The 26,259-nt window shown below is 33.6% G+C and overlaps 3 protein-coding genes across 5 annotated transcripts in view; 2 read left to right on the top strand and 1 right to left on the bottom strand.

The window, feature by feature from the left end:
• Positions 1 to 2,947, top strand: part of LOC114325122 (cadherin-23) — a 232,050-nt gene extending 229,103 nt beyond the window's left edge. For both annotated transcript variants that reach the window (XM_050650944.1, XM_050650945.1), the window contains exon 31: positions 2,667 to 2,947. In XM_050650944.1, the coding sequence (XP_050506901.1) occupies positions 2,667 to 2,763 (97 nt within the window). In that variant the 3' untranslated portion in view covers positions 2,764 to 2,947. The remainder of the gene's footprint in view (positions 1 to 2,666) is intronic.
• A 2,745-nt stretch (positions 2,948 to 5,692) lies between these two features.
• The window catches only part of LOC114325124 (uncharacterized), a 134,823-nt gene continuing 114,256 nt past the window's right edge, over positions 5,693 to 26,259 (top strand). For both annotated transcript variants that reach the window (XM_028273071.2, XM_028273069.2), the window contains exon 1: positions 5,693 to 5,862. In XM_028273071.2, coding sequence (XP_028128872.1) covers positions 5,751 to 5,862 — 112 coding nt within the window. In that variant the 5' untranslated portion in view covers positions 5,693 to 5,750. The remainder of the gene's footprint in view (positions 5,863 to 26,259) is intronic.
• LOC114325123 (delta(24)-sterol reductase-like) overlaps positions 10,728 to 26,259 on the bottom strand; it is a 37,339-nt gene continuing 21,807 nt past the window's right edge. Inside the window, exons 3-6 of the mRNA XM_028273068.1 lie at positions 21,274 to 21,762; positions 16,704 to 16,847; positions 14,998 to 15,377; positions 10,728 to 10,898 (exon numbers count right to left, since the gene is read on the bottom strand). Of these exons, the coding sequence (XP_028128869.1) occupies positions 10,745 to 10,898; positions 14,998 to 15,377; positions 16,704 to 16,847; positions 21,274 to 21,762 (1,167 nt within the window). The 3' untranslated portion in view covers positions 10,728 to 10,744. The remainder of the gene's footprint in view (positions 10,899 to 14,997; positions 15,378 to 16,703; positions 16,848 to 21,273; positions 21,763 to 26,259) is intronic.

Here is a 26,259-nt window from a genome sequence, read left to right as displayed (position 1 = left end):
AGTTATAACATAACTACACGCGTGGCGTACTTTGTACGCCACAAGAAAATACACTTAAAAACAGCGGATTTGTTTAATTTTTTTTTTTTGAAAAAATACACTTAGTTGTTTGTTATAAACCTTATTCGGCATCAGTGAATACTTGAAGCTCCTTTTCAGTAAGCCAATTGGGATTTATAACTGGAATCATGGAATAACTGTATTCCATGATAAATAAAATTACTAATAAAAATTTTTTTTAAATGTGATTTTTTACAGGAGAAAAAGTATTGTTTACAAAGAAAAATTTATTTTTTTTTGCCATAATGACTAAAAAACAATTAAAATATGTACTTATATTACGACTTATAGTAATATAATCCTGGGGTATATTTTTCACCACCGGAAACAACAAATAATAAAATGTAAATTACGATCTTTCCAGAACGCCGATTATAGGCGCGTTCCAAGTGACATGAAAACCGTCCTTCGTACTGCCCTCGTCATGCGCATTATAAAAAATGCGTTCCAAGCGAACATGAACGATGATTCGTATCGTACACTGTGTTGTTCCATGAGATCCATGTACCGCTTCGAAATCGGTAACTGAACGGTCCTTTTGATACATGCCTTCAAGCAGAAACCATTTGTACTGACTTGCGCAGTTAGGATTGTTTTCATTTTTACTGGTCACTGCTATGAGATCAGCTGATGATTCAATAATAGAATAATCCACAATTTACGCTATTAGTACCTGTGAATCTTGATTTCCGTTTAAATAATTATTAATTCTTTTTTTTTTCAAATTAATCTTAAAAATATTTAAAGATAATTTATATTTTTTTCATAGAAGACAACGATTTTATGTCAGATATCGATTCTGAGGAAGATTTTGAAGTTGAAGTGATGTTTAATGAACATGTTAGAAATATTAATTTATAACCATCTATCAAACTACTAGTGGGTCTGTGGTACTCGAACTGAAAATGACTCAGGCGCAACTCGAACTTGAAATGGTACACAAATACCCACAAATACGTTCCAAGAGGGTTACGTACCGGTAATCGGTTCGGGATCGAAAGAAAACCGTTCAAGGGCGATTCTGCGCATTAAAACAGTCCAATCGATTTCGTGGCGGTTCAAGAGATCGTACAAATGTGTCGTCTTGGAACGAACCTTATAACGAAACTAAAACCAAATTGTAAAGCACATTCCAGTGATAGGTTAGAAAAATAAGCAAGGTCAAAAATTAAATTTTTAAATATATTTCCAGTAGAATTCTTATATCTGGCGTACAAAGTACGCCAGCGCGTGTAGTTAAAGGTTAACATATCCAATGTATTATGCCCCGGGTACCATTTGAGCTCCAAATTGACTTAATAATAAAGACTTTATATTCATTTGGTATGTAAAAAAAATAAGCATATAGTTACAGCACATTGAAGAATATAGAACAAAAGCAAAAAAGTTAAACCCTATTGGGATAACATCTGGCGAAGTCTAGCTAAAGCTACTCTTACTTAACCAAATGTTAATCCCCGACGCTACTAGTTAATCTAAAAATAAACCTAAACCATTGATTATAAACTTACCCATGTGTTTATTAATCAATGCCTAAACTAACTAATTAAAAAGAAACGTAACTTCAAAAAAAAGGTGGGGAAACAAACTAAATGTTAACCAAGTACTCAAAAAAAATATTTTTTTCAAACTTATCATTGAGAAAAAAAAAATTCTTTCAAAACAGCCCAACCAAAAATATGTCCATGCAGCTCAATGCACAAGATAATTGTTAAGCAATGTTATTGCTTATCAAAAAGATATAAACGAAATTTATACTTGAATTGATTAATTGAATATAGTTTAATATTATGAGGAATTGAATTATACAGCTTTACTGCGTTGTAGGTAAAACTCCTTTGGAACCAAGCTGATCTATGTTGTGGCATTGTGAAAGTGTCTTTCAATCTCACGTCTCGCATATGAATTTCCTTTCTTCGGACGAGCTTTTGTTTAAGGATAGTGGAGGTGTTTGGCATCAGAAGTAACTTGTGAATAAAGTTACCTAGATGATATGTGCTTCTATTTTTCATATTAAGCCAACCGCATTCTTTTATTTTATGTGAAATGTGGTCATATTTTCTAATCCCGTAAATCAATCTACAACAGGAGTTTTGCATTTTCTGTATCCGGACAAAATACCTGACTACATTTATCGCAGTGTTCTCAAGTTACTGTTCTCAATTTAACAAGCTTTACACTTTATTCTACATAACTAACAGGTAAATTTTTAACCTTCCTGTGGAACTGTCATTTCTGTCATGTCATCGTTCGGGATGAGGACGTGTGTTCATTATTTCCAGTACTTCTTCATTTGTAGTTCTGCTGGTCCAGCTTATTCTTAACATTCGGCGGTACATCCACATTTCGAATGAATTCAGTTTGTTGATGTCATACTGTTTTAATGTCCAGGTCTCACAGCCATATAGTAATAGAGACCACACATAACACTTTAGTGTTCTCAATCTTATTGTGACTAATAGCTTGGGGTTACAGAGCATTTTACGCATGTTCATGTTCATTTCAATTTATCCTTAATGTTCTTATAATCTAAAATAATGTTTCCAATAACATTTTTTGTTGTTTTTTTTTCACTTGACTTATACTTATTTTCGTAATATTTTTAGCATAAGAAGCGGTGATTCTGATTTGGTTGGAATAGAAAACAACCCAGAGTTTGACTACAACTTCAACACTAACGAGGATAAAACTACATATCTCTAAACTATTTTTATAATAATCTTATGTCTAGCTTAAGTTGGTCTTAATAGATATTAATGTAATCTGATTTAACTATAATTGTATTATAAGTATTAAATATGTATAAAATAAACACTTATTAGATACAACTATTCAAAATAGATCTTGTACCACGTATTACTAAAATTAATATTATAAAATATAATAATATGTTGTTTCATTGTCTCAAATAGAAGCTAGCGCTAGAAGAAAAATTTACTAGAAGTAAAAGAAAGGAGATCGAAGGATATATCCAAAATGCATTTGAAAGAAATAAAACCACATAGACGACTATACAGGGTGTCCCAGACTAATCTATTCAGGCTATATCTCTTAAACGAATAGAGTTTTTTGAATGGGACAAAAACTGATCCATTCCATTTCTAATACACTTTAATATGGCGTAAAAAAATCATCCCCTAAATATTCATCCCTTAGTTACATCGTTTTTGTCCCATTCGAAAATGTCTATTCGTTTAAGAAATATAGACTGGATAAATTAGTCTGAGACACATACATACCTAATTAACAAAAATAAACTGATATTTTCTTGATTACTTATGAACCGATTTTATTTTTAAAAAATATGTTGAATAGACGATAGAAGATCACATCGAAAACTATAAAAAAATGCACAGGGTGCTATTAAAAAAAAATTAAAGTTTTAACTTTAAAGCTATTAAATAAAAAAAGCTATTAAAAAATTCACATATTGGGTAATTAATAGTTTAACAGAAAATCTGTGTGTCTGCGACAGCGGTCTATATGGAATGTGCATAATACACATTTCGCACAGTCACGGTGTGATATTAACGAAAACATGGAAAGAAATTAGAAACTTGGGAACATAAATATATACTGTAATCGACACCCAAAATGACAAATTAAATGAATCATTTATAATACTGCAAAGAAACTCATATCAGCAAGAAATCCGATCTTTGACCGATAAAATCACTAATGAGCCATTTGTCTTTGAGAACTGGCACTATAAAGATAAAGTGTAAAATCTGTGAAGTGATTATATTTGTTTTCTATATTAAGTTTTGTGTACACCGAATAGAACCATCTTCCTAAGCAGAAATAAATTCATATTGAAAAATAATTTTTAAAATTTATAGTCAAATTTTAGTTTGCAAAAGTATTTTTTTAGTAAGTAGATTATTTTTAAAGTGTACATTATGATGAACAGAACAATTTTATTTAAATGAAAAACAGGTGATCTTTCATGACCAATGAGTGTTACATAGAGGGTGTCCCAAAAGTAGCGGAAAGGTCGAATAATTCGAGAAATGAACATCGGATCTATGCGATGACAAAATCTATGCAATGACATAGTCCACCACTTCAACCCCTTTATGTGGAGCGGGGGGTAAATTTAAAATCTTAAATAGCATCCCTAATTTTTGTTGCAGATTTGTATTTTCCTTGTAAAAATAAGCAAATTTTATTCGAGCCATTTTGCGAATTGTGGATGGATAGCGCTATAATCGGAAAAAACGATGTACATATCGTGATACCATAGGAAAATTACAGAAACGGTCTAATATCTCGAGAAATATACTTCCAAATGAAAAACTAAAAAACACGTTTTTAATATTTTTCAAAAACCTATAGAATGACACCAAACAGGATTTTTCATTCCACACTCTGGAGATGGGGTGAGAGTTAACTTTAAAATCTTAAATAGGAGCGTTTTTTATTGCAGACTGAGTTTCCTCTCCAAAAAATAAGTAACATTTATTCAAAACTTTTTTTTAGAATTGTTGAAGGATGGCGCTATAATCGGAAAATGCGATTTATTTGCGCCATCTATCAACGATTCTAAAAATGTTTGGCATATATGTAACTTATTTTTCATAAGGATTCTAAATCTGCAAAAATAAAGGGGGCTCCTTTTTAAGATTTTAAAGTAAAAACTTGGTTCGACACATACTCATGGTTAGTCTACTCGCCAAAGTTGAAGGCAGGGCTTTGGAAGCATTGTATTATTTCAAACGGGTTTTAAAGAGAGGCGCAACTTTTGTGGTACCCATGATATTTCCATTTAAAAACTTGGTCTAGTTCTAGTATTTAAATGTATGAATAATTTCTCACAACAGGGTTCAAACTAGGTTTTTTAGGTGGTTTAAACTACAGTAGATTCCCTCTATAACGAGAACTGAAATAGTGGACTAATTATCTCGTTATAAGCGGATCTCGTTATATCAAACAACAATAATATTGAAATGTTTTGATGCCTCTTACGTAGTTTATTAGGTGTCGATGGTCAACCTAAACAGTGAACAATGAGACTTCGCCGTCATAAATTGTAAATTGTCTATAATAGTCAATATCGGTCGATAAACAGGCAGAATTTTATTACAGGTGGCCGAGTTTATTACAGCACTGGCCTCGATAATAAAACAGATGTTGGGCATTTCTATGTACAGGCCTTTATTTATTTATGACCATTACAACGCTAAAAACAGGTAAAGACACGTATTCTTCGATTTCAATTTTCTCGTTGTAGCCAAATACCTATGCCTCGTTATAGAGCGTTATAGTTCAATAGGAATTTCATGGGACACCTAATGTACCTCGTTATAAGCGAAATCTCGTTATATCCGTGTTCGTTATAGAGAGAGTCTACTGTATATATTGTCATCCGAAATATACAAAATGTAATGTGTAACATCTTCACGTTTGCCCCCCCCCTAAAAATTTTTATACGGGTGCCCTTGTAAATATATGATAATAACAAATAAAACTTTACAAACATACAATTGTGGAGTCAATTTGAGATAGAATCAGTAAAATACTCAAATTGATTAAAGAAAATCTAACCTTCTAGAGTCTTAGTATACATAGATATTGCCAAACTCTCACTGTAGAGATTTTAGACAACAGTAAATCGCTTGCTGTTCATAGATAAGATAACTGTTATCTAACACTGATAAAAGATTCAGGTTACCTTCGAGTCAGTATAAAAAATGCATCGATATTTACATCTCTGTGTTTTTCTTTCATTTGTAAACGGTGTCCTTTTACTTTGTGATGACAGCGAGTTTGTGCGAATACATAACCGGATAAATACAGAGAAAGGTATGTGCCTATATAATCATTTATTTATTTTTTAACATTCAACAAAATACTTTGGTTCATGTCATGTAAAATATAAATTTTTGACAAGCTTTAAACCTGCTGCAAATACGTCATCATCATTCTCTTTGCCATTATCTCTCTGCGGGGTTTCTCATTATCTCGGCTTCCCTAATTGCATTTTTCCATAAGTTTCTATTTTGGGTCATATCAACGTTAATCCCCTTGACTGACATGGTCTGCCTAAGCTTTTCCACCCAGGTTTTTTTTTGGTCTTCCTCTCCTGCTTCGTACAGGTACTAGGAGTTCAGCAATTATCCTTATTGGGCAAGATCTCGACGTTGAACATGACCAAACCGTCTTAACCTATGCTCCCCCATGTTGGCATCAATTGGTGCCATCCCTATATTTCCCCCAATGCTCATTCCTAATTTTGTCCATTTTTGTTACTCAACTCATCCATCTAAGCATTCTTATTTCCGCCGCATAATTTCGCTATTCCTCTTTCTTTTTAATTGCCCGGCATTCAGTTCCGTACATCATAGCTGGTCTTATGGCTGTTTTAAAGAATTTTTCGACGAAACCACGAGACATCACCGTAATCCTAGGTGATTTTAACTCAAAAATTGGTGAAGGAAAAAGTGGCAAACATGTAGGAGAATACGGACTCGGTAAAAGAAATGAACGAGGTGACAGACTGCTTCAATTCTGTCAGGAGAATAACATGATTGTATCTAATACATTCTTCAATTTACCAAAGAGAAGACTTTATACGTGGAAATTACCCCAGGACAATGGCCAAAGAATAATTCGAAACCAGATTGATTTTTTACTGATAAACGAACGATACAGAAACTCCTTAAAATCCGTTAAGGCTTACCCAGGCGCAGATGTCTATTCCGACCATAACCCTCTAATAGCGCCAATGAGTATTAAACTAAAAAGATTGGAGCAGAAAAGAAAAGCAAACCAGATAGACGTCAGTCATTTATGTAACCTTTAGGTAAAGGAGGAACTGCAAAGATGTATTAATAATAATTTGAAAATACTTCATGAAAAAGAAACATCTCAGCCAACGAACAACATTAGATCAAAAATGGCAAAACGTAAAAATGGCGATAATAAGTCCTGCGAAGAAAATTCTGACTAAAGAAAAACTAAAAATAAAGCAAATATGGATGACTGATAAAATCTTTCTTCTCATGGACAATCGGAGAATAATGAAAGGAAAAAACGAACAAAGGTATAAACAAATACAGAAAGAAATCAAAAAAGAAATCAGAATAGCAATGGAAGATTTTTATAAAAGAAAATGTGAAGAAATAGAGCAATTGCAGGCAAAACATGATATTTTTAATGTACATAAAAAAGTGAAAGAAGAAAAAAGTACACAAAAACGTAATCAGCCAAATATCCTGTATAATGTCAACGGAAACATATTAACAGAACTAGAAGAACAGTTGAAGACATGGAAAAACTATGTTGAAGAACTCTTTGCAGATGATAAACAACAATCTGAACTAAGTAACATACAAGGAGACGAAGGTCCAGAAATAACGTAAGAGGAAGTAATGTACGCACTAAAAAGAATGAAAAACGGTAGAGCCCCAGCTCCAGATGAAATACCAACGGAAATCCTTAAACTGATAGAAGAAGACTCGATCAACATTTTAGTTGAACTTTTCAATAGCATTTATACATCAGGAAAATACCACAAGAATGGTTTTTATCCACCTTTGTTGTTATACCAAAAAAGATGAATGCTGAATATTCCTGAAAATTATACACACTAGGGTACACAGAAAACTGGAAATGGATATTAATGATACCCAGTTTGGATTCCGAAATGAACTCGGAACAAGAGAGGCGTTGTTTTCACTGAACGTTATGTCTCAAAGATGTCTTGACATAAATCAAGATGTATTCATGTGTTTCATAGATTATAACAAAGCCTTTGATAAAGAGCGGCATGATCATCTAATCAGACTCCTGGCAGAAAAGAATTTAGATAAACGAGACATCCGACTAATAGCAAATATGTACTACAATCAGAAAGCAGTAGTAAGAGTAGAGAATAATACCACTAAAGAAATTGAAATAAAGCGAGGTGTGAGACAAGGGTGTATAATGTCACCAACCCTGTTTAATCTCTATTCCGAAGACGTAATGAATAGAACACTCTCTGAGCAATCCATAGGTATTAAAATAAATGGTGTTAGATTAAACAATCTGAGATTTGCCGACGACACCGTTCTGATCGCAGAAACACTTGAAGAGCTACATAGACTATCTTTGAACATAAAGAAAACTAAATTTATGGTAATATCGAAATCAACACGAAATGTCCAAACAACACAATGAAATTATCGATCGAGTTAGCAAATACAAATATTTAGGCACTTTAATAAATGAAGACAAGGATAGCTGAGCAGAAATCAAAATAAAAATAGAAAAAGCCAGATCCATATTCACTAAAATGAAGAGAGTGTTCTGTGGAAGAGATTTAAGCATTGAAATGAAATTTCGCCTGATGAGATGTTACGTACTTTCTGTCCTGTTCTACGGAATGGAGTCATGGACGCTGAAAAAGATTGATACCAAAAAATTAGAGGCATTTGAACTGTGGATGTATCGCAGAATCTTGAGAATATCATGGACGGAGAGAGTCACAAACGTCGAGGTCTTGAGAAGAATGAATAAAGAAAAGGAAGTCATATTTACGATCAAAAAACGAAAACTGAAATACTTGGGACACATTACAAGAGGCGAAAGATATGAACTGGAACTTCTTCGAATAATTATGCAAGGGAAGATAGCAGGAAAAAGTCCATAGGAAGAAGACGAAACTCCTGGCTAAAGATTCTAAGGGAACGGTATAGCTGTAGCAACAACGAATTGTTTCGGTTAGCAGTTTCGAAAATACGTATAGCCCTGATGATCGCCAACCTTCGGAACGACGATGGCACTTGAAGAAGAAGAAGAAAGAATTGTTCCTTCAGCTTCATTGGAATTTTTCTGCCACATACCTAACACACCACTCGCTTCTTTCCATTTCATCTATCCAACCGTAATTCTATTGCATGCATCTCCATCTATTTCTCCATTACTCTGTAAGACCGATCCTAGGTATTTAAAACTCTCACTTTGCACAATCATTTCACCATCCAAAGAAATCATTTTATTTGTAGTAACTGCATCTCCAAACCAACATTCCAAATAATCTGTCTTTGTCCTAATAAATTTTAAACCTTTTTCCCCGAGAGCTTGTCTCCACTGTTCTAGTTTTTGTTCTAAGTCGACTTCTCTATTTCTCACCAACACCACAAAATCAGCATGTTGCAATGTAGTTTTGCTGTTATAAAATCTAAAACTAATGAGAATAAATAAGGACTACGCATCTACGCACCGAGCCTTGGTGCAATCCTACTTTCACATGAAATTTATCAGTCTCTTACGCACCTCTCTTAACACTAATTCTTACTCCCTCATACATATTTTTCACCAACTTTTACATGTTCACCGGGAACTCCTTTCTTATTTAGTGTCCACCACACAATCTCTCAAGGAACTCTATCATGCATACGCTTTCTCAAGATCAATGAAGACCATAATATGAGCTTGTGTTTCTATATTCCTGTATTTTTCCATCAATTGCCTTATATATAATGAAAATTGCATATGTGGTTGATCTGGCCTGCATAAAGCCAAATTGATTATCGGATATTTCGGTTTCTTCACGTATCCGTCTATTAATTACTGTTTCATATATTTTCATGGTGTGACTAAGTAGTTTTAGGTTAGTGTAGTTTTGTAAACATGTACTGCTTCTCCATTTTTCTGGCATTTGTCCAACTTCCATAATTCTATTGAATAAACCTATTAACCAAACTTGCTCCTATCTCCGCTAATGCTCTCCACACTTCCCCAGAAATATCATCTCGTCCAACTGCTTTTCCTTTCTTTATTTTTTGAAGTGCTTGAACCACTTCCTTATTTGTTATTTTGTTGACCATTGCTGTTACTTCTCCGTTAACTCAACTGGATTTCTGTCAAATTTCATTTAATAGATTGTCTAAGTACCTATTTTTTCAGTCTCTTTTTGACATAGGTACGTGATACTCATCATTTTCATGCAGGTTTTTAAGTCTGCAGAAACACATATACTAAAGATATCTTTAATAGTTATTTAACCAACAAGTGTATTAATAAGGGCGATTAACAATTGAGATATTTTAACGCGTGAGCGGTGCGAGCGCGTTAATGTTCGAGATTGTTAATCGCCATTTTAATTCACGAGTTCGTTACAAAACTTTTCCGTCGACCGTACTTTTTAGAATAAAGATATATCCATCTTTTGATTTTTCAAATACACAGAATTTTAAACAATAAAGTAAATAATGACATACAATGACAGATAGTACTAACAGCGGCTACTTGATTTTAATTTTTTTTTAGTGGGAATATAAATAGGTATATGTTTGGTTGCCTACACCACAGGTCACTGCCAATCACAGAGCGTTTAATTAATTTATGCAAGCAATGTATGTTGTGTTGCCTATAATGAAATCGTTCAAAAATCATTCATTAATAGGGGGTCATTATTCAATGATTTTGACGGTGTTAAAGTTAAAATTGATCATAAATGGACGGTCGACGGAAAAGTATGTTACTTGTTCTCCGTCATATGCATATCATTATGTCCTCTATTTTAGATCCCCCCCCCCACCCCCATCTGGTTGAAGGTGGACCTAGCTATTCCAATGTGCGCTCTTACCTCTTGGTTCCATTCTTCCTTTATTGTGGTATCGAGGTAGTCGTAGTGCTTCACTCTTTTTATAGGGATTTGGTTGAGTTGCAAAATAAAGAACTAAACAACATATCTTTATTAATATCTAGCTTGTTTGGATACTTTATCATATATTTCAGGGAATGCATCCTCACACTTTAATTGTTCTCTTAATTTGTCGTACAAGGTATGGTCAAACATTTTTCGGAATTCTTCTTTGGTCATATATGTGTCGGCGTACAGCATCTGAAAGCTAAACAAACACAGGATTAGAGGAACACAATATATTAGAAAAGCTCGCAGTGAAATAGGTCAGAAACCACCTCATCAAATATATCTATATATCTACTACTGTGAAACGTTGATGGATGTTACTTGAGTCAAGCTCGGCCTCTTACAGTATATCAATAATTACTTTGCGTATAAGCTTGTTCAATTGAAACATATCTTTGGTCAGGTTAACCTTGGAATCAATTGATTCCAATTCCAAGGATAATCACTCAACTGACGTTCTGAAAGTTATGTTTGTGCACCTCACACTGATAAGTTCCGTAAAATGGGGTGAATAGGAACGGTTTTCAACTTTCAACTGAAAAAATGTCACTAACACATGTTGCAAACATAAAACTTATACATTATTATTTGGGTCTTACCTTCCTCTTTTGATATTTACATGTTAAAAAATTAGAAAGTTAATACTTTAATCACAAAAAAATCAAAACCTGGTGTTCCTATTCACCCCACCAAGCGGGGTGAATGGGAACACCTATATTAAAAACTATTGTGTTCCTATTCGTTCATTTGTAGGGTCAATAGAAACAGGTAAAAAGTGTCTAAGGTGTAAAGTAACATACACATATAAATATAAAGTTTGTGTTGTTGGAAAAATATATTGTTGAAATGAAAAATATTTTTTAAACTCTGATTTCGCATTTTTCTCTGAAAGGCTATTAACCAGTTTCTTTAATAGTCTAGGAAACATGTCTTTAGCTATTGCGGATTCATTCCTGCCTGGTCCTGTTTTCCATTCCTCAACTATTTTGCGCCACATAATCTTCATAGGTCTTGTTGCGTCTTGACATATATTTAAACTTTTTGGACAGCAGTCTGATGATTGCAGAAAACCGTATAAATATTTATTTCAAATTTACGGAATCCACATTTGGTCCTTCGAGCCGAATGCTGATAATTAGTGCCCATAATAATTGGAAAAATTGTGTTCATTAGTACCACGCGTGGTTGAGAACCCTCGTAGAAATTTGATTTTGATTGGAGACGATAGCTAACCGCTAGAAACACGTTTTGCAAGGTATGGTTCTTTCTATTCTCTTTGTGTGGATCAATATAATATGTGTAATTTGTCCTTAGACGAGATATTGTTTCGTTTGGTCTTACTCTATGGAGATATTAGATAAAAAAAAAGGAATTTCTAATGTATGGAGTGAATGGAACACGGTAAATATTATGTTCCTATTCACCCCACATATCTCAAATTCGTGACGTGGACAGACATACTTGTTGTTAACAAAAAAAATTAAGAGCTAAATCAAAATACAATTATGTTTTATTGTTGTAAAGGTTAGAATAAACAAAAAAATGGTATCCTTCAATCTATTTTGACAGAGATTTTTTACTTACTGAGAAAGTTTTTTAGGATAAGAAATAATCTCAAAATTATCGACTTTGTTTGCACGCCGAGAACATAGTAACCAGTGACGCCAACAACACAAACCTAAATTTCTTAAAGCCATATCACGTTAGCCAACTTGAAAAAAATTAAACAGCCCAACGAAAGTAATATATATGTTTAGGAAGACTATTGTTATTGTTAAGTGAAGTTTTGTTCCTATTCACCCCATTTTACGGTTCCTATCCTTTATATTTGACTACTATTTTAAGTATAGTGACTACTATTTTAAGTATAGTGACTTCAAAATGGCGTTTGTTGTTAACAATCCGTTCAAATATAATCAGCGGGTGGCCATACCAATTTCAATCTTCTGCGGGCAAGGTCATGTTAACATGTTTTTGCCACAATGAAGGACCCTTGCTCATGGAATTTTCGGAACCTAGAGTGCATATTAACGAAAACCTTTGTAGGGAAACATTAAACAAGGTTTATCAAGCAATATGACCAAAACGTACAGAAAGCTTGTCATTCTTCTGCACGACAATGCCCTGCTTTATGTCGCCGAAGAAGTGAAAAAATCTACAACGAAAGAAATAGAGTGACAATTTATCGCTCTACGATTTCCACATCTTTGGGCCACTGAAAATGGCGTTAAAAGATAATCGTTTTCAGATCGACGAAGAAATATAAAATGCCGTTAAAGAATTCTTCAACCTACAGCCACAAAAATTATTTACAGGGTATGCATCGGTTGGTGGAACAATGAAATATATGCCTTAAATATAGAAGTAATTATTATTTGTAGATATGTTTAACAATATTTTTTTTCTGGATCAAAGATACGTTTCAATTGAACAAGCCTTTAAAGGATTTATATTAGCATCCTAAAAATAACAGTTAATCCATATCGATTTAATTTTTAAAAGTCTTAAGCAAATATTATTTACATGTATTGTTTGGATTTCGTAAATGGGTGACATTGGTTTTGTAATCTAGGCCACGCATTTTTAAATACCGAAGTCAGCAATTATACTGCTATTAGTAATTCACGGTCACAGTCAAGTATGGTCAATCATAACAAATAATTGCGATTTATTTATAGATACGTAGAAAGTAAAGAAAGAGATTATTCATTATTCAGAAACCGACGTGGTTAGAGTAGAGACGTTATACATCCCTTACACCAACTAGTTACTGTCGTACATGGTGACTTAAATAAATATATTCCGGTAATTAGTGTTTCAACTTAATCAACCCCATCATCGGGGGTACCAACCTCTGTACCACCATATGGCGATCTAGACCACTGAAAACCAACGGAACTATTCGCACAGAGGATATAGACAATTTAACAACCAAACGTACAGAGGAAACCAGAGAGGAGGACGTAACAGGAACGTAAGGCTACTAGAGTTAGAGGATATAGCCAAGGGGAACCGGAAAATCCGCAGTTGGGGTTTTGAATGAACGAGACAATGGAAATACACAGTCAGAACTGAAATATAATATTTACATCTGCGACTTAAACTTAACGAATTTTGTACGAATGAAAACAGGAATCCTAGAACAGACTAAAATGCTCACAAGATTTTATGAAGGAACATGTGAAACCAAACACAAAGGCGAAAATAAAAGGAGTAACTAAAGGAGAATTGCAAACAATGGGAGAAGTTGAAACAACGCTAGAAGTAAAAGGAAGGCAGTTCGAGCATATCTTTCAATTAGTTAAATCTAACTTTCCCATTCCAACAGACGGAATCATTGGGAGAGACTTTATTTCAAATTTTCAATGCATATTGGACTACCCTAACCTTAAAATGCACATTAAAGGTGACGATGATTGTTATGTTGGTACGAACATTTTAGATAACATAGATAATGACAGGATAATAATACCGCCTAGACGTGAAATTTACAGAGTAGTAAAAAATTTTCAAACACCGAAGAACGACAGGATAGTGGAACAACAGGAGATACAACCAGGAATATTCATAGCCAGAGCAATTATTTCAAGCAATAATCCGTTCATCAAAATCTTGAACACAACCTACGAAACAGTAAAAGTAGAGACAAACACAATCAGAACATTAAACATTAAATTGTTCAACATATATAGACTGATCAATGACAGTAAGGATCAGATTAGATTTAGAGGAATACGATTTCGAAATATTAGAGTATATAACAGGGAAAAATAACTACGCAGACAGTCTTTCAAGAATAACATTGCATCAACTAAAGAACTTATACATAGACAACACTCATATACTAGCTATAACACGAGCTCAATCAAGAGAAAAGGAAAAAGAAGCAAAGCAAACGGAAGCAGAAACTAAACTTACATTACAGCCAGAAGCCCCCAAATAAGCAGTAAGAAAGGTACTGAATAATTTAGAGGCGCGTAGACTACCAATTTTGTCATTTGGAGCAGAACTGATCTCACCAACTATTCATCCCTTACACCAACTAGTTACTGTCGTACATGGTGACTTAAATAAATATATTCCGGTAATTAGTGTTTCAACTTAATCAACCCCATCATCGGGGGTAACAACCCCCGTACCACCGTAAGCCTAGAATTTATTGAGTAGGTACATTGTAAATTGCAATAAATAAATTCTGATGTGTAGCAAGAGAATCCAGATGACGGAATAATATGAAAACTTCAAACTAGAATACTAGAAAACAAATAAAGTGATCAATAAAATAAACAAATACAGACCCATTAACGTTCCTGACGTGTTCTTCAATTCTTCTCGTACTCTCCCTCGGATTGAAGTGATTTACTTGAGGAGTACCATAGAGCCCAACGTCAACATACAGTTGCTCACTTTTTCCCTTCCTACCATTCAGCATACCAGGATTGTGCGGCAAATTAAAGGGACACAACCATATGGGATACACTTTAATACAATCGTTCATTACGTCCAGAGACTCTTTTAGTTTGTGAACAGGTACTAACATATCTTGGATGACGTGGTGATTTTCGTAAAGCTTTTTGATAGCTTTTGTTTGAGTCAGCTTTAGTAACGATACTTTTGGCGGGACTAGCCAACCAAAGAGTATTCTAAAGACGATGTTGTTGCCAAATGGAATTATATCCTAAAAATCATACATGTTCATAGTCGTCAGTCAAACATCGTTCTATCAATTAAATAGTTTACTCTGTATCTCTCTCTTTCTTTTTTTCTCTCTTTCTTTTTCGCTCTCTCTCTCTCTCTCTCTCTCTCTCTCTCTTTAATTAGTAGGTACAGTGAAACCTCGATAACCCGATCCGGGTTATCGAAAATTAGGGTTAGCAGGAGAATATGGTAAAAATTAATAAAATACGGTATACTTACAGATAAACTCCGTTATAATTGAAATAACATGAATTATATATGCACAGTACCTACACATCTAAATTATTAAAAACACGCAAACACAAACCTAAGCAAACGGAAGCAAACAATACAAGACTGTACTACACACAATACAGTCACAATCGGAACGATGTTATGAACAGTGAAAACTAAGACCATTATTTAAAAAATAATTTTTTAAATAGTCTTTTAGTCTTTTTTAAACAATACTAAGACAGTTTGAAATAAATAAAGGAATGACAGGTGCCTGTTGTTTCCGATAAATCCGAGACAATGACCGTCGCTCTGCCGCCGCCGTGTGCCATGAGTCATTTTTACTATTGTATAAATGGTTCAAATTACATAAATACACATTATCTCTCAAATATTATATTACATACTATCCCTAGCAAGATAATTCGGATGGAATTCCCCAGATTAAGAGACTGGGCCGATATCAAGCACAAAATAATCTGGGGAATTCCATCCGAATTATCTTGCAACGGATAGTACATTTTTATTGTTGAAATGTTTGTCTGATGAAAATCGGTCCGGGTTAGCCGGACTTCCGGGTTATCGGGGTCCGACTTATCGGGGTTCCATTGTACCTAATAATTTTTTAAGCTAAAATTAAGATATACCTATTGATCAATAATGATTTCTAATATGATTTGACACGTCGCCTACACTCTTGTCAAGATGACATGGGGAATTAAAATAAAATGTTTTGCGACGTCATACGTACAATTATGACTGAAGTCAACTACGTATAAGAAAACGCTTTATCTCTTACTGTCGTTACTTTGCCGGTTATTAGCGCACTCATCACTGTATACCACTCTCTCTCTCTCTCTCTCTCTCATACTCTCCCACTCTCACTCCCTCTCTCTCCCTCCCTCCCTCCCTCTCTCTTTCTCTCTCTCTCTCTCTCTCTCTCTCTCTCTCTCTCTCTCTCTCTCTTTTTTTTTCTATATCTCTCTCTTAATATCAAATAAAGTGTAGGTTAAAATGTAATAAATAAATAAGAATGCAGACATATATTTTTAATGGAATATTTACTATATTTTCGTTTTATTAACAAAATTACCTGGAGTTCCCAAAATAGTGATCTGGTGTGCCTGTGATAATAGTCTCTTAAAGGAATACATTCAACAGTTATTTCGTCCGATTTTAATTTTGTTTCTACATGTTTAAAAAACCACAGTTTATACCATCGTCCAATATTGTTCACCTAAAAAAAGACAAAATGTTGTCATGATTCTCATTTGCTGTGAATATAATATATATGTTTGCAAACAGATTATGATAGAGGAGCCCAAGCGGGGATTTTTACAGTTATTCGAGCGCGTCAGATTATCACATGGGGAGAAACCTTGTACCCTCTAAATGTACCTCTACCATATTATTGCCTCTTAATAAAGGGGAGTTCATTAAGGGGGGCCCGAAAAAAATTTATGCTTAGAAAAACTCGAAATTGTCAGATTAAGATAAGGTAAGTTACCTAAATACATGCAAGACAGTGTATATGTAATTCAAAAATTTGACGATTTGAGCGGGGCGTAAGGAAGTGGGCAAGTAACAAAGTTTCATAAAAAAAACGAATATTTCGCAAAATTAACGTCAGATCGAAAAACTAAAAAATAAGTGTTCAATTTTTTTCAAAAATCTACCGAATGATACCAAACACTACCTCCTACGGAGAGGGGTGAAGGGTAAATTGAACCCATTTTTTTATCCGCGATATTTCGCGAAATGAACATCAGATCGAAAAACTGAAAAATACACGTACGTATTCAATATTTTTGGAAAATCTATCAAATCACACCAAACACGACCCGCAAGGAGGTGGGGTGGGGTGTTACTTTAAAATCTTTAATAGGAGCCCCCATTTTTTATTGCAGATTTGGATTCCTTACGAAAAAATAAGTAACTTTTATTCGAGACATTTTTTCGAATTATGGATGTATGGCGCTATAATCGGAAAAACGATTGTTGGAAATGGAAAATTAAATTTAAAAAATGGAAAGTCCCTCACATTATGGAAAATATAACTAAACTTTTTTTGGTTTTAGGGCCTACTCTTCACAACACAATAGGTCCCCATAACGCTCGAGTAACTGCAAATTTAGCATAATTTCCTCCCCTACTATTAGGAATTAAAATCCTGATTGTAAAATAAACAGTCATTAGGAGGACGTCTATTAATCACGTGATGTTTTTGGCATTTTGTAACCCCCTCCCCATTGGTGATATATGGTGAGGCTTAAGAATACGCCCTAACTCCCCCATATCACGTGTATCTTTTAGTATCTAAAAAAATCTTATTTTTATTTAAATACATATTCATAAAATGCAGATAAATATCATGTAATTTTATGATAGAAATTTTAATTCTTAAATAAAAAAAATATGAAAAAAATATTTTTAAGAAACGCTTTTCTTTAGTTACGAGTGACTAAAATTAAAAATATTATAAAAAAATCAACTAAAATGCAAAAAATAAAAAAAAAATTGAAAAAATCTAACACATCCGTCAAAGAAAAGCGTGGCGCGTGTTCATCGAATAAACGGTTTTCGCCCCACGCTTTTCTTTAACGAATGTGTTAATTTTTTCATTTTTTTTATTTTTTGCATTTTAATTGATTTTTTTATAATATTTTTAATTTTAGTCACTCGTAACTAAAGAAAAGCGTTTCTTAAAAAAATTTTTTTCATATTTTTTTATTTTTTACTTTTTAGTCTTACACTTTTCAAACATTTAAATATATCGTTATGTTTATTAAAATATGTATAAAACATATGATGTAACTTGAAAAGTAATCCGAATCGGCAAAAAATTTGAAACTTAATTGTTTATTAATGAGGCATAACGTAAACACTTAACGTAAAAAGTGAAATTATGTATTGTTCATATCATTAGCTATACAATCCGTAAAAGTTTCAAGTTTTTACGTTGTAAAAAACAAGAGAATTTAAGCGTTTTCCATTAAAATCGTTTTTTTTTTATTTAAACAATTAATAAAGCATGAAAACAATTTTTTTGACTATTCGTGTATTGTTCCCGCAAATGCATATGGCTGCAAATTTTCATTCATTTGCATTGAAGAAAAGGCAGTCAAATTAACGTCTAAAGATTTGACGCAAACTATTGAACTAAATAAAAGCGTTTAATTAAAAAGGATAATGAATGGGAGAAAAACAACTTAAAATAATCTGCTATTTAGACGATGCAATACTAATCTCACAAAGTGGATATGATTTACAACGTATGCTGCACCAATTTAACATAAATGCCAGAAAATTTAACATGTTAATTTCCCCCCCAAAAAAAAAAAGAATGTGTGTGTACTTTGTACGCACGTAAGAAGTTATACTTCTACTAAATACATATTATGTGATTTTTAAGACAATACCAAAAATTTAAAAAAATAAAAGAATAAAACGCACACAAACACATTGAAAAATGCCACAAAGAAAAAATTATTTCTGAACGATAATAATTGTTGGCAAAAATTTTAAATACGCATTTTCTGAAAAAAAAATTATATAACAAATATACTTACAATCATAAAATGCATAAAAAAAATAAAAAAATAAAAACTTGCATCGGGAAGCGAACCCGTGAATTTCGGGGCGCTTTGATTCGTAATCGAAGCCTAGACTCACTCGTCCAATTCCACATTATTTGTCATGTGGAAAAATAGGGTAACTGAACGTTTTACTGTTTGACAGTTGTTTTGAATATAATTAAATTATGTAGTTTAAATTTTGTGGAAGAAAATATTAAAATATAACAAAACAGTAAGAAAACAATATATTAGATGAAGATTGGTAGAACTTTTGTTGGTAATCAAATTAAGTATGTAAATTAAAGTACTACATACCTACTAGATAAATAAATCTACGCCAAAAATCATAATTTCAAAATAAAAATCGGACCTAATTTGGGATTTCTCTCTAAAATCTCCATTCTTGAGAAAATAAATGTATGTATTCCAAACTAATCCAAATGTATAATTACAATATGATTATAATAAAAACTACTTACCAAATTAGAATGAGTTTTCCTTGTCCACAATAGTCCAAAAGTCCAAAAATATAGGTATATGAAAACTATTTAAAAAGGCAGTATAACTATTAACTAACTTTGTTTCTTTTCCCACAAATTTCAAAACGCAACAACCATAAATAATCAAACTACGTACAGCTGTGCCACAGCCGCCATATTAAATAATTTTTGACATGTCATTTGAACATCCAATCAGAACAAAGTTATAATGCGCATGCTCCGGGATCATAGGTTTTAACATATAAAAATTCACCCTCATATCGCCGGTAAAGAAGTATAACTTCAAAAACAAAATGGATGGTTATAACATCAAATCCAATAAGATGTAAATTGGAGCTGGAGGGTCAGATAATAGAATAAGTGATGGAGTTTAAATATCTAGGCATCACACTATCTAGCTACGGAAGAATCGAAACAGAAGTGGAAGATCAAATGAATAGAACAAACAGAGCCGAAATTTGCCCGAATGACACAATATGAAGAAATAAACTATCGGCAAAGAAATGAAAGGCAGAATTTACAAAACAGTCATCAAACCAATAATGACATACGCGGCAGAAACACGACCCAGAGAGGACAAAAATATTGCTTGAAACAGCAGAGATGAAAACCCATCGAAAAATCGATGGTAAGACTATATGGGACAGAACTAGAAGTACAGATATACGACGGAGATGTAAGGTGAACAACATTAATCACTGGGTAAGAAACAGAAGAATAGAATGGAATGACCACATAAACCGAATGACAACAAATAAAGTAGTAAGGACAGCGAGAGACGGTTCTCCAATAGGAAGACGATCAGTGGGAAGACCACCAAAACGATGGAACGACAACTTACTAGAGGCACATTGAAAAAACAGACAGTCATGTCTATAAAAAAGAAGAAGAAAATTTTAGGATTACAATAATATCGTTTAGACAGAAAGGTCGAAAGACAGTATCCTCGGACCACGGAGTAGCAAGACTTTCTTCAACGCCAATAACTGGATAAGCATCTTGCAAGTCAGTACCTAGTTGTACCAAACAGAGAATCTCTATCGATCTACCGTTCGATCGTCACGTGAGGATGCGGGAAGAACCAACATTGTGCATCTCTAGACTATTATTGCTCGGATTCAGTTGCTTTTGCGCCAAGAATTCACGTGTCTTATCTGATGATCCTTCTGCAGACTAGGGCAATACAGGCAATAAAACAATTTGCCGATACCTTCATACGTTGGAGTGATTTCAAGAGACTGACGAAGAAGAAATGGAGCAAACTTATTGCCATCATGCTATGGAGGCTTTGGAATACAGGCAACTGAACGACGGCAAAATCGGGACAGAACGTATAACGAAGCTTTCCGAAAGAATGGAATGGAAAAAATAAATACATGTAACGCCGCTTTTCGGTTGACTATCGCGCATTTGCCGAAAAAATAAATACAAGTGATATATTACTACACCACTCTCCCCCTTGTAATATTTCGTGTTTTTTTATGGAACCATTTCCCCCTTTCTAGCCACACGTTATTAATGAACAGCTCCTAATGATTTTGCCTATAATTTCTTAGAAGGTACATTTTATTGAGCTTCTATAACTTACTTTTGATGAAAAAGCATTGTCTATTTGTACACCAGTCATTAAAACAGCCTCAGACTCGCTAAACATCAAAACCTCCACAAATTCGTTGGATTTGTTACTGCTGGCTTCTATCAATTTCTCTACTATATTATCCGGACCTCGCACTGGCTCGTATTCTAGTTTGACGTACTTTTGAGCAGGAATCAGGCGAATCTCTACAGCAGTCAAGATCCCTAAGGTTCCGTATGACCACGGCACAGAATAGAACAAGTCAGCTTCTTGATCCGCGTTACAGGTTACCACTCTACCGTCAGCTAGTACCAATTCGTAAGAGATGCAGATGTGCTGGAACAATCCATAGATGTGTGAGGATGACTCTACGCCGGTTCCCATCACCAAACCACCAACTGTCAAGTCGTCTATTTCTGGCAAAACTGGAATGGTCCAGCCTAAGGGATTTAACGTTGCTGTGAGTTGACCCATGGATACTAATGGTTCAACTTTAACTACCTAAAACAATTTTTAAGAGTATATTAAACAAATTTTGAAAAATTTGTAACGTCATAAACGTCAGATGTTTGTTATAGTCCAAGTAATGAAGCTTAAAATAGGACAAAACCTCGCAATTTTTACAGAATGGATCGATTTGCTTGAAAATTTGAGAATAAGTAGTGGATAATCCAAGGATCAAAATCTATATGATGCCAAAAGGCGTTTTTACCATGGGGGTGGTTGCCACCCCATGTCGGGGGTGAAAATTTTTTATTATATTTTAACCGCAAAAGTTGGTAAACACATTCATTCTAAGCAAAAAATGTTCTATACATTTTTTTGATAAAATGAATAGTTTTCTATTTATTCGCTATCGAAAGTGTTAGTTTTATATTAAAAAAATTAATGTTTTTAATCAGTTTTCTGCAAATAACTCAAAAAGTTTTTGTTTTATCAAAACAACTTTGCTTAACAAAAATGTACTTTTTGAAAAAATCAACAAAACCGTTTTTTTTAATTTTCTTTAAGACCAATAGTAATCGAGCTATACTTTATTATATGTTAGGTCTTCTTCGGCAAATGCTAAATATTGTAGTTTCAAAGTCAAAAGACGGGAAAACTATGCATTTTTCGAGGATCACTTGTTTAAACTAATTTGAAGTATTTAAAAATATCTATCTTCAGAAATAAAAAAAGTCTTTAGCTCAAAAATTAGGTGGCTTATAATGAAAAGAATGTCAGACCCTATATTTTTCAGCGAAAAAGTGATGGAAAGCAAACCCCTAATCACCACCCTGATTAAAATTAGTCATTGACCTTATTGCGTCCTCTTTACTTATGTATTATTAATAGGTTCTAGAAGTTTAACTGGTTTAGAATGATTAGTTTAAAAAAAAATGGAGTCAAAAGCAAATATCGAATTTTTGAAGTTTGGTAAAAAATTCCCTTTTCTTCAGAATAGAAAGATTATCATCAGAGATACAAAAAAATATTTAAATATAAAATTGTAGCTTATTTAATTCTCAATAACATGGTTTGCAAAAATTTTCTCTACGGTAAAAATTGGGTGAGCTATTGACAATTAAAACTTGTAATAACATGCAAAAATCACCTTTACCAACCCTTTCAAAGTCACCACTTTTTGCGACTGAGTATTTTAAAAGGATTTGGTATTAATAGTCTTATAGATCTTGTAAAAACCTACAAAATTATTTTTTAACAAACTTTCTAAGATAAAAATTAAAAAGGTTACGGTTAAAAAATCAATATATTTTTTTCAAAAAAAAAAGAAATCCAATTGGAAGCATAATAATGTAAGGCTACGGCTCCACGGGCTGGAAATTGACGCTAGCAGTAGCAGTAAAATGAACTTAAGGTTCCGCGGAACGGAATGGGAATGGCCGAACTGAACCGACTACCCACAAGTCCTGTAGTCGGTACAGTTCGGCTATTCCTATTCCGTTCTGCGGAACCTTAAGTTCGTTTTGCGGCTACTGCTAGCGTCAATTTCCAGCCCGTGGAGCCGTAGCCTAAGGTAGCTTTGCTTTTAGTCATTGGCCTTATTAATTCTTCTTTATTTATGTATTATTAATAGATTTTAAAAGTTTGACTGGTTTAGAATGATTAGTTTTTAAAAAACTAGAGTTAAAAGCGAATAACGACTTTTTGTAGTTTGGTAAAAAATGCCATTTTCTTCAAAATATAAAGATTAGCATCAGATATAAGAAAAAATGTTTTTATATGAAATTGTTGGTTATTTAATTCCCAAGAACTTGGTTTGAAAAAATTTTTTCTACGGCAAAAATTGAGTGAATGGTAAATGAGTATATATCGAAAAACATTGATTTTTTCTATATATGTAAAACTAACATTTTCGATAGCGAATAAATCGAAAAGTATTAATTTTATCAAAAAAATGTATAGAACATTTTTTGCTTAGAATGAATGTTTTTATCAATTTTCGCAGTCTAAATATAATAAAAAATTTCCACCCCTAAGATGGGGTGGCAACCGACCCCATGGTAAAAGCGCCTTTTGGCATCATATAGATTTTGATCCTTGAACTATCCACTACTTATTCTCAAATTTTCAAGCAAATCTATCCATTCTGTAAAAATTGCGAGGTGAAATGCTTCGGTTCCTGGACTATTATTATTCTTCAAAAAATTATTTTATTACCACTTATTTTAATTCTGTTTTATTTTACGATTTGTCTTCTAAAAAATAATTTTCAATCATTTCAGTAGAATCGTCACGACTTTTAATATATGTATCATCTAAATTTTTCAGTAGAAAGCAAAATTACTAATATGCAATTCTTTCTCAATAGTAGTATATTTGCGCTGAGCATTTATTAAAGCTTTTTTAAAATAAGCATTAGGGTGTTATAGCATAGAGTCACGGTGAAATTAAATCCAGGGTAGAAGCAAACCAGAGCCGCTTTTAGAAGGATGTCCAAAGTATTTGTAACACTAATGTAACATACACCTAAAATTGGCATAGAGGAGTTGCTTACTTCGCTGCTACATGTTCTCGGTCTTAATTTATGGTGTGGAGTCTTGGACTATGAATAAAATCGATCTAAATCGCTTGAGACTTTCGAAATGTGGTGCTATAGAAGAATTTTATAAGTTTCTTGGATGGAGAAGATTCGAAACTCCACAATACTAGAATGCCTCAACAAGACTATTGAGATTATAAAAAGAGTATTCCGGACATGTGATGACAGATCCCAAATATGGGTTGCTACAAAATATTATGCAAGGGAAAATAGCAGGCCAACGCAGTCCAGGACGAAGAAGAACCTCATGGTTAAGGAACTTGCGAGATTGGTATTGTGTTGATCCATCCATCCATCCAATGGCACTACAGCCCAAATCGAGCCTTGGCCTCCTTCAATAAGCTTCTCCAATCATTTCGATTTACCGCTGTTCTTTTCCATGAACGCGTTCCCAGAAAGTTCCTGGCATCCTCATCGACTTCGTCTTCCCATCTCTTTTTAGGTCTTCCAACAGGTCTTCTTCCCTGCATTCTTGCATTCAACAATTTTCTGGGGATTCTACTCTCATGCATGCGGACCACGTGCCCTGCCCACCGTAATCTCTGCAGTTTAGTGTGTTGTGCTAGAGTTGGTTCGCTATATTGCTCGTATATTTCTCTATTATACCTAATTCGCCAGTTGTTATTTTCACTTATTGGGCCCAGTATCCTACGTAATACTTTTCTTTCAAACACATCTAATGCATTGGCAGATTTTTGTGTCACCACCCATGTTTCGCAGCCATAACTTACTATGGGCCTGATTATTGTTTTATATACCCGGAGTTTTGTTTTCCGGTGTACGTCTCGCGATTTGAATATAGTCCTGTCGCCAGGGGGGGTACAACGGCCTCGTTAATTCAGATGGACTTACTCAAGGTTTTTTTATGTATTTTGACCCGTAGAACACGAATTTTTTGGGTAACAGTTGATCCGGATGTCGATAAGATTGTTATAGACCAAGAACTTGAGGAATCAAATAACAGCGATTTTTGGCAAAACAAAACAATATTTTGTATTTTTTGGGCCATTTTAAGTAAAAAATATTTCTACAAGTTTTTTCGTAGGATGCACAGTTTTCGAGATAAACGCGGTTGAACTTTAAAAAAATCGAAAAACTGCAATTTTTGAACCCGAATAACTTTTGATTAAAAAATAAAATAGCAAGTCTGCTTACCGCATTTGAAAGTTTAAGTCAAATTATATCGGTTTTGATTATTTGCATTGGTAAAAATTTATTTTTTTATTGTTTAACAAAGCTATAAACACGTAGGGTTTCCCGTGCTTTTACATGCGTTTTAACGCATGTAACGTAGAAATAGTCTTGATTGCACTAGTACCTATTCTACCTACTCGTTCGATTTTAAATGAGAAATCATAGAAACATCACTCACGCACTAGTTGTTTGTAGCTTTGTTTAACAATAATACAATAAATTTTTAGCAATGCAAATAATCAAAACCGACATAATTTGACTTGAACTTTCAAAGGCGCTTAGCAGAATTGCTATTTTATTTTTTAATCAAAAGTTATTCGGGTTTAAAAATTGCAGTTTTTCGATTTTTTGAAAGTTCAACCGCGTTTATCTCGAAAACTCTGCATCCTACTAAAAAACTTGTAGAAATATTTTTTGCTTAAAATGACCCAAAAAATACAAAATATTGTTTTGTTTTGCCAAAAATCGCTGTTATTTGATTCCTCAAGTTCTTGGTCTATAACAATCTTATCGACATCCGGATCAACTGTTACCCAAAAAATTCGTTTTCTACGGGTCAAAATACATAAAAAAAACTTGGGTAAGTCCATCTGAATTAACGAGGCCGTTGTACCCCCCCTGGCGACAGGACTAATATGTGGCCCATCGCGAAATAGGCTTTATTTGCCAGCACATGCCTTCTATTTATTTTCGGTTCTTCTTCATTGCTTGCAAACCAGATCCATTCCTAGGTACGTGAATCTATTCACATGTTCTATATC

Source organism: Diabrotica virgifera, chromosome 5 (genome assembly GCF_917563875.1).
Source record: "Diabrotica virgifera virgifera chromosome 5, PGI_DIABVI_V3a".
In the NCBI taxonomy this organism is placed as follows: domain Eukaryota; kingdom Metazoa; phylum Arthropoda; class Insecta; order Coleoptera; family Chrysomelidae; genus Diabrotica; species Diabrotica virgifera.
The sequence above is the reverse complement of the archived record's forward strand: the minus strand, read 5'-3'. Positions and strand labels throughout refer to the sequence as shown.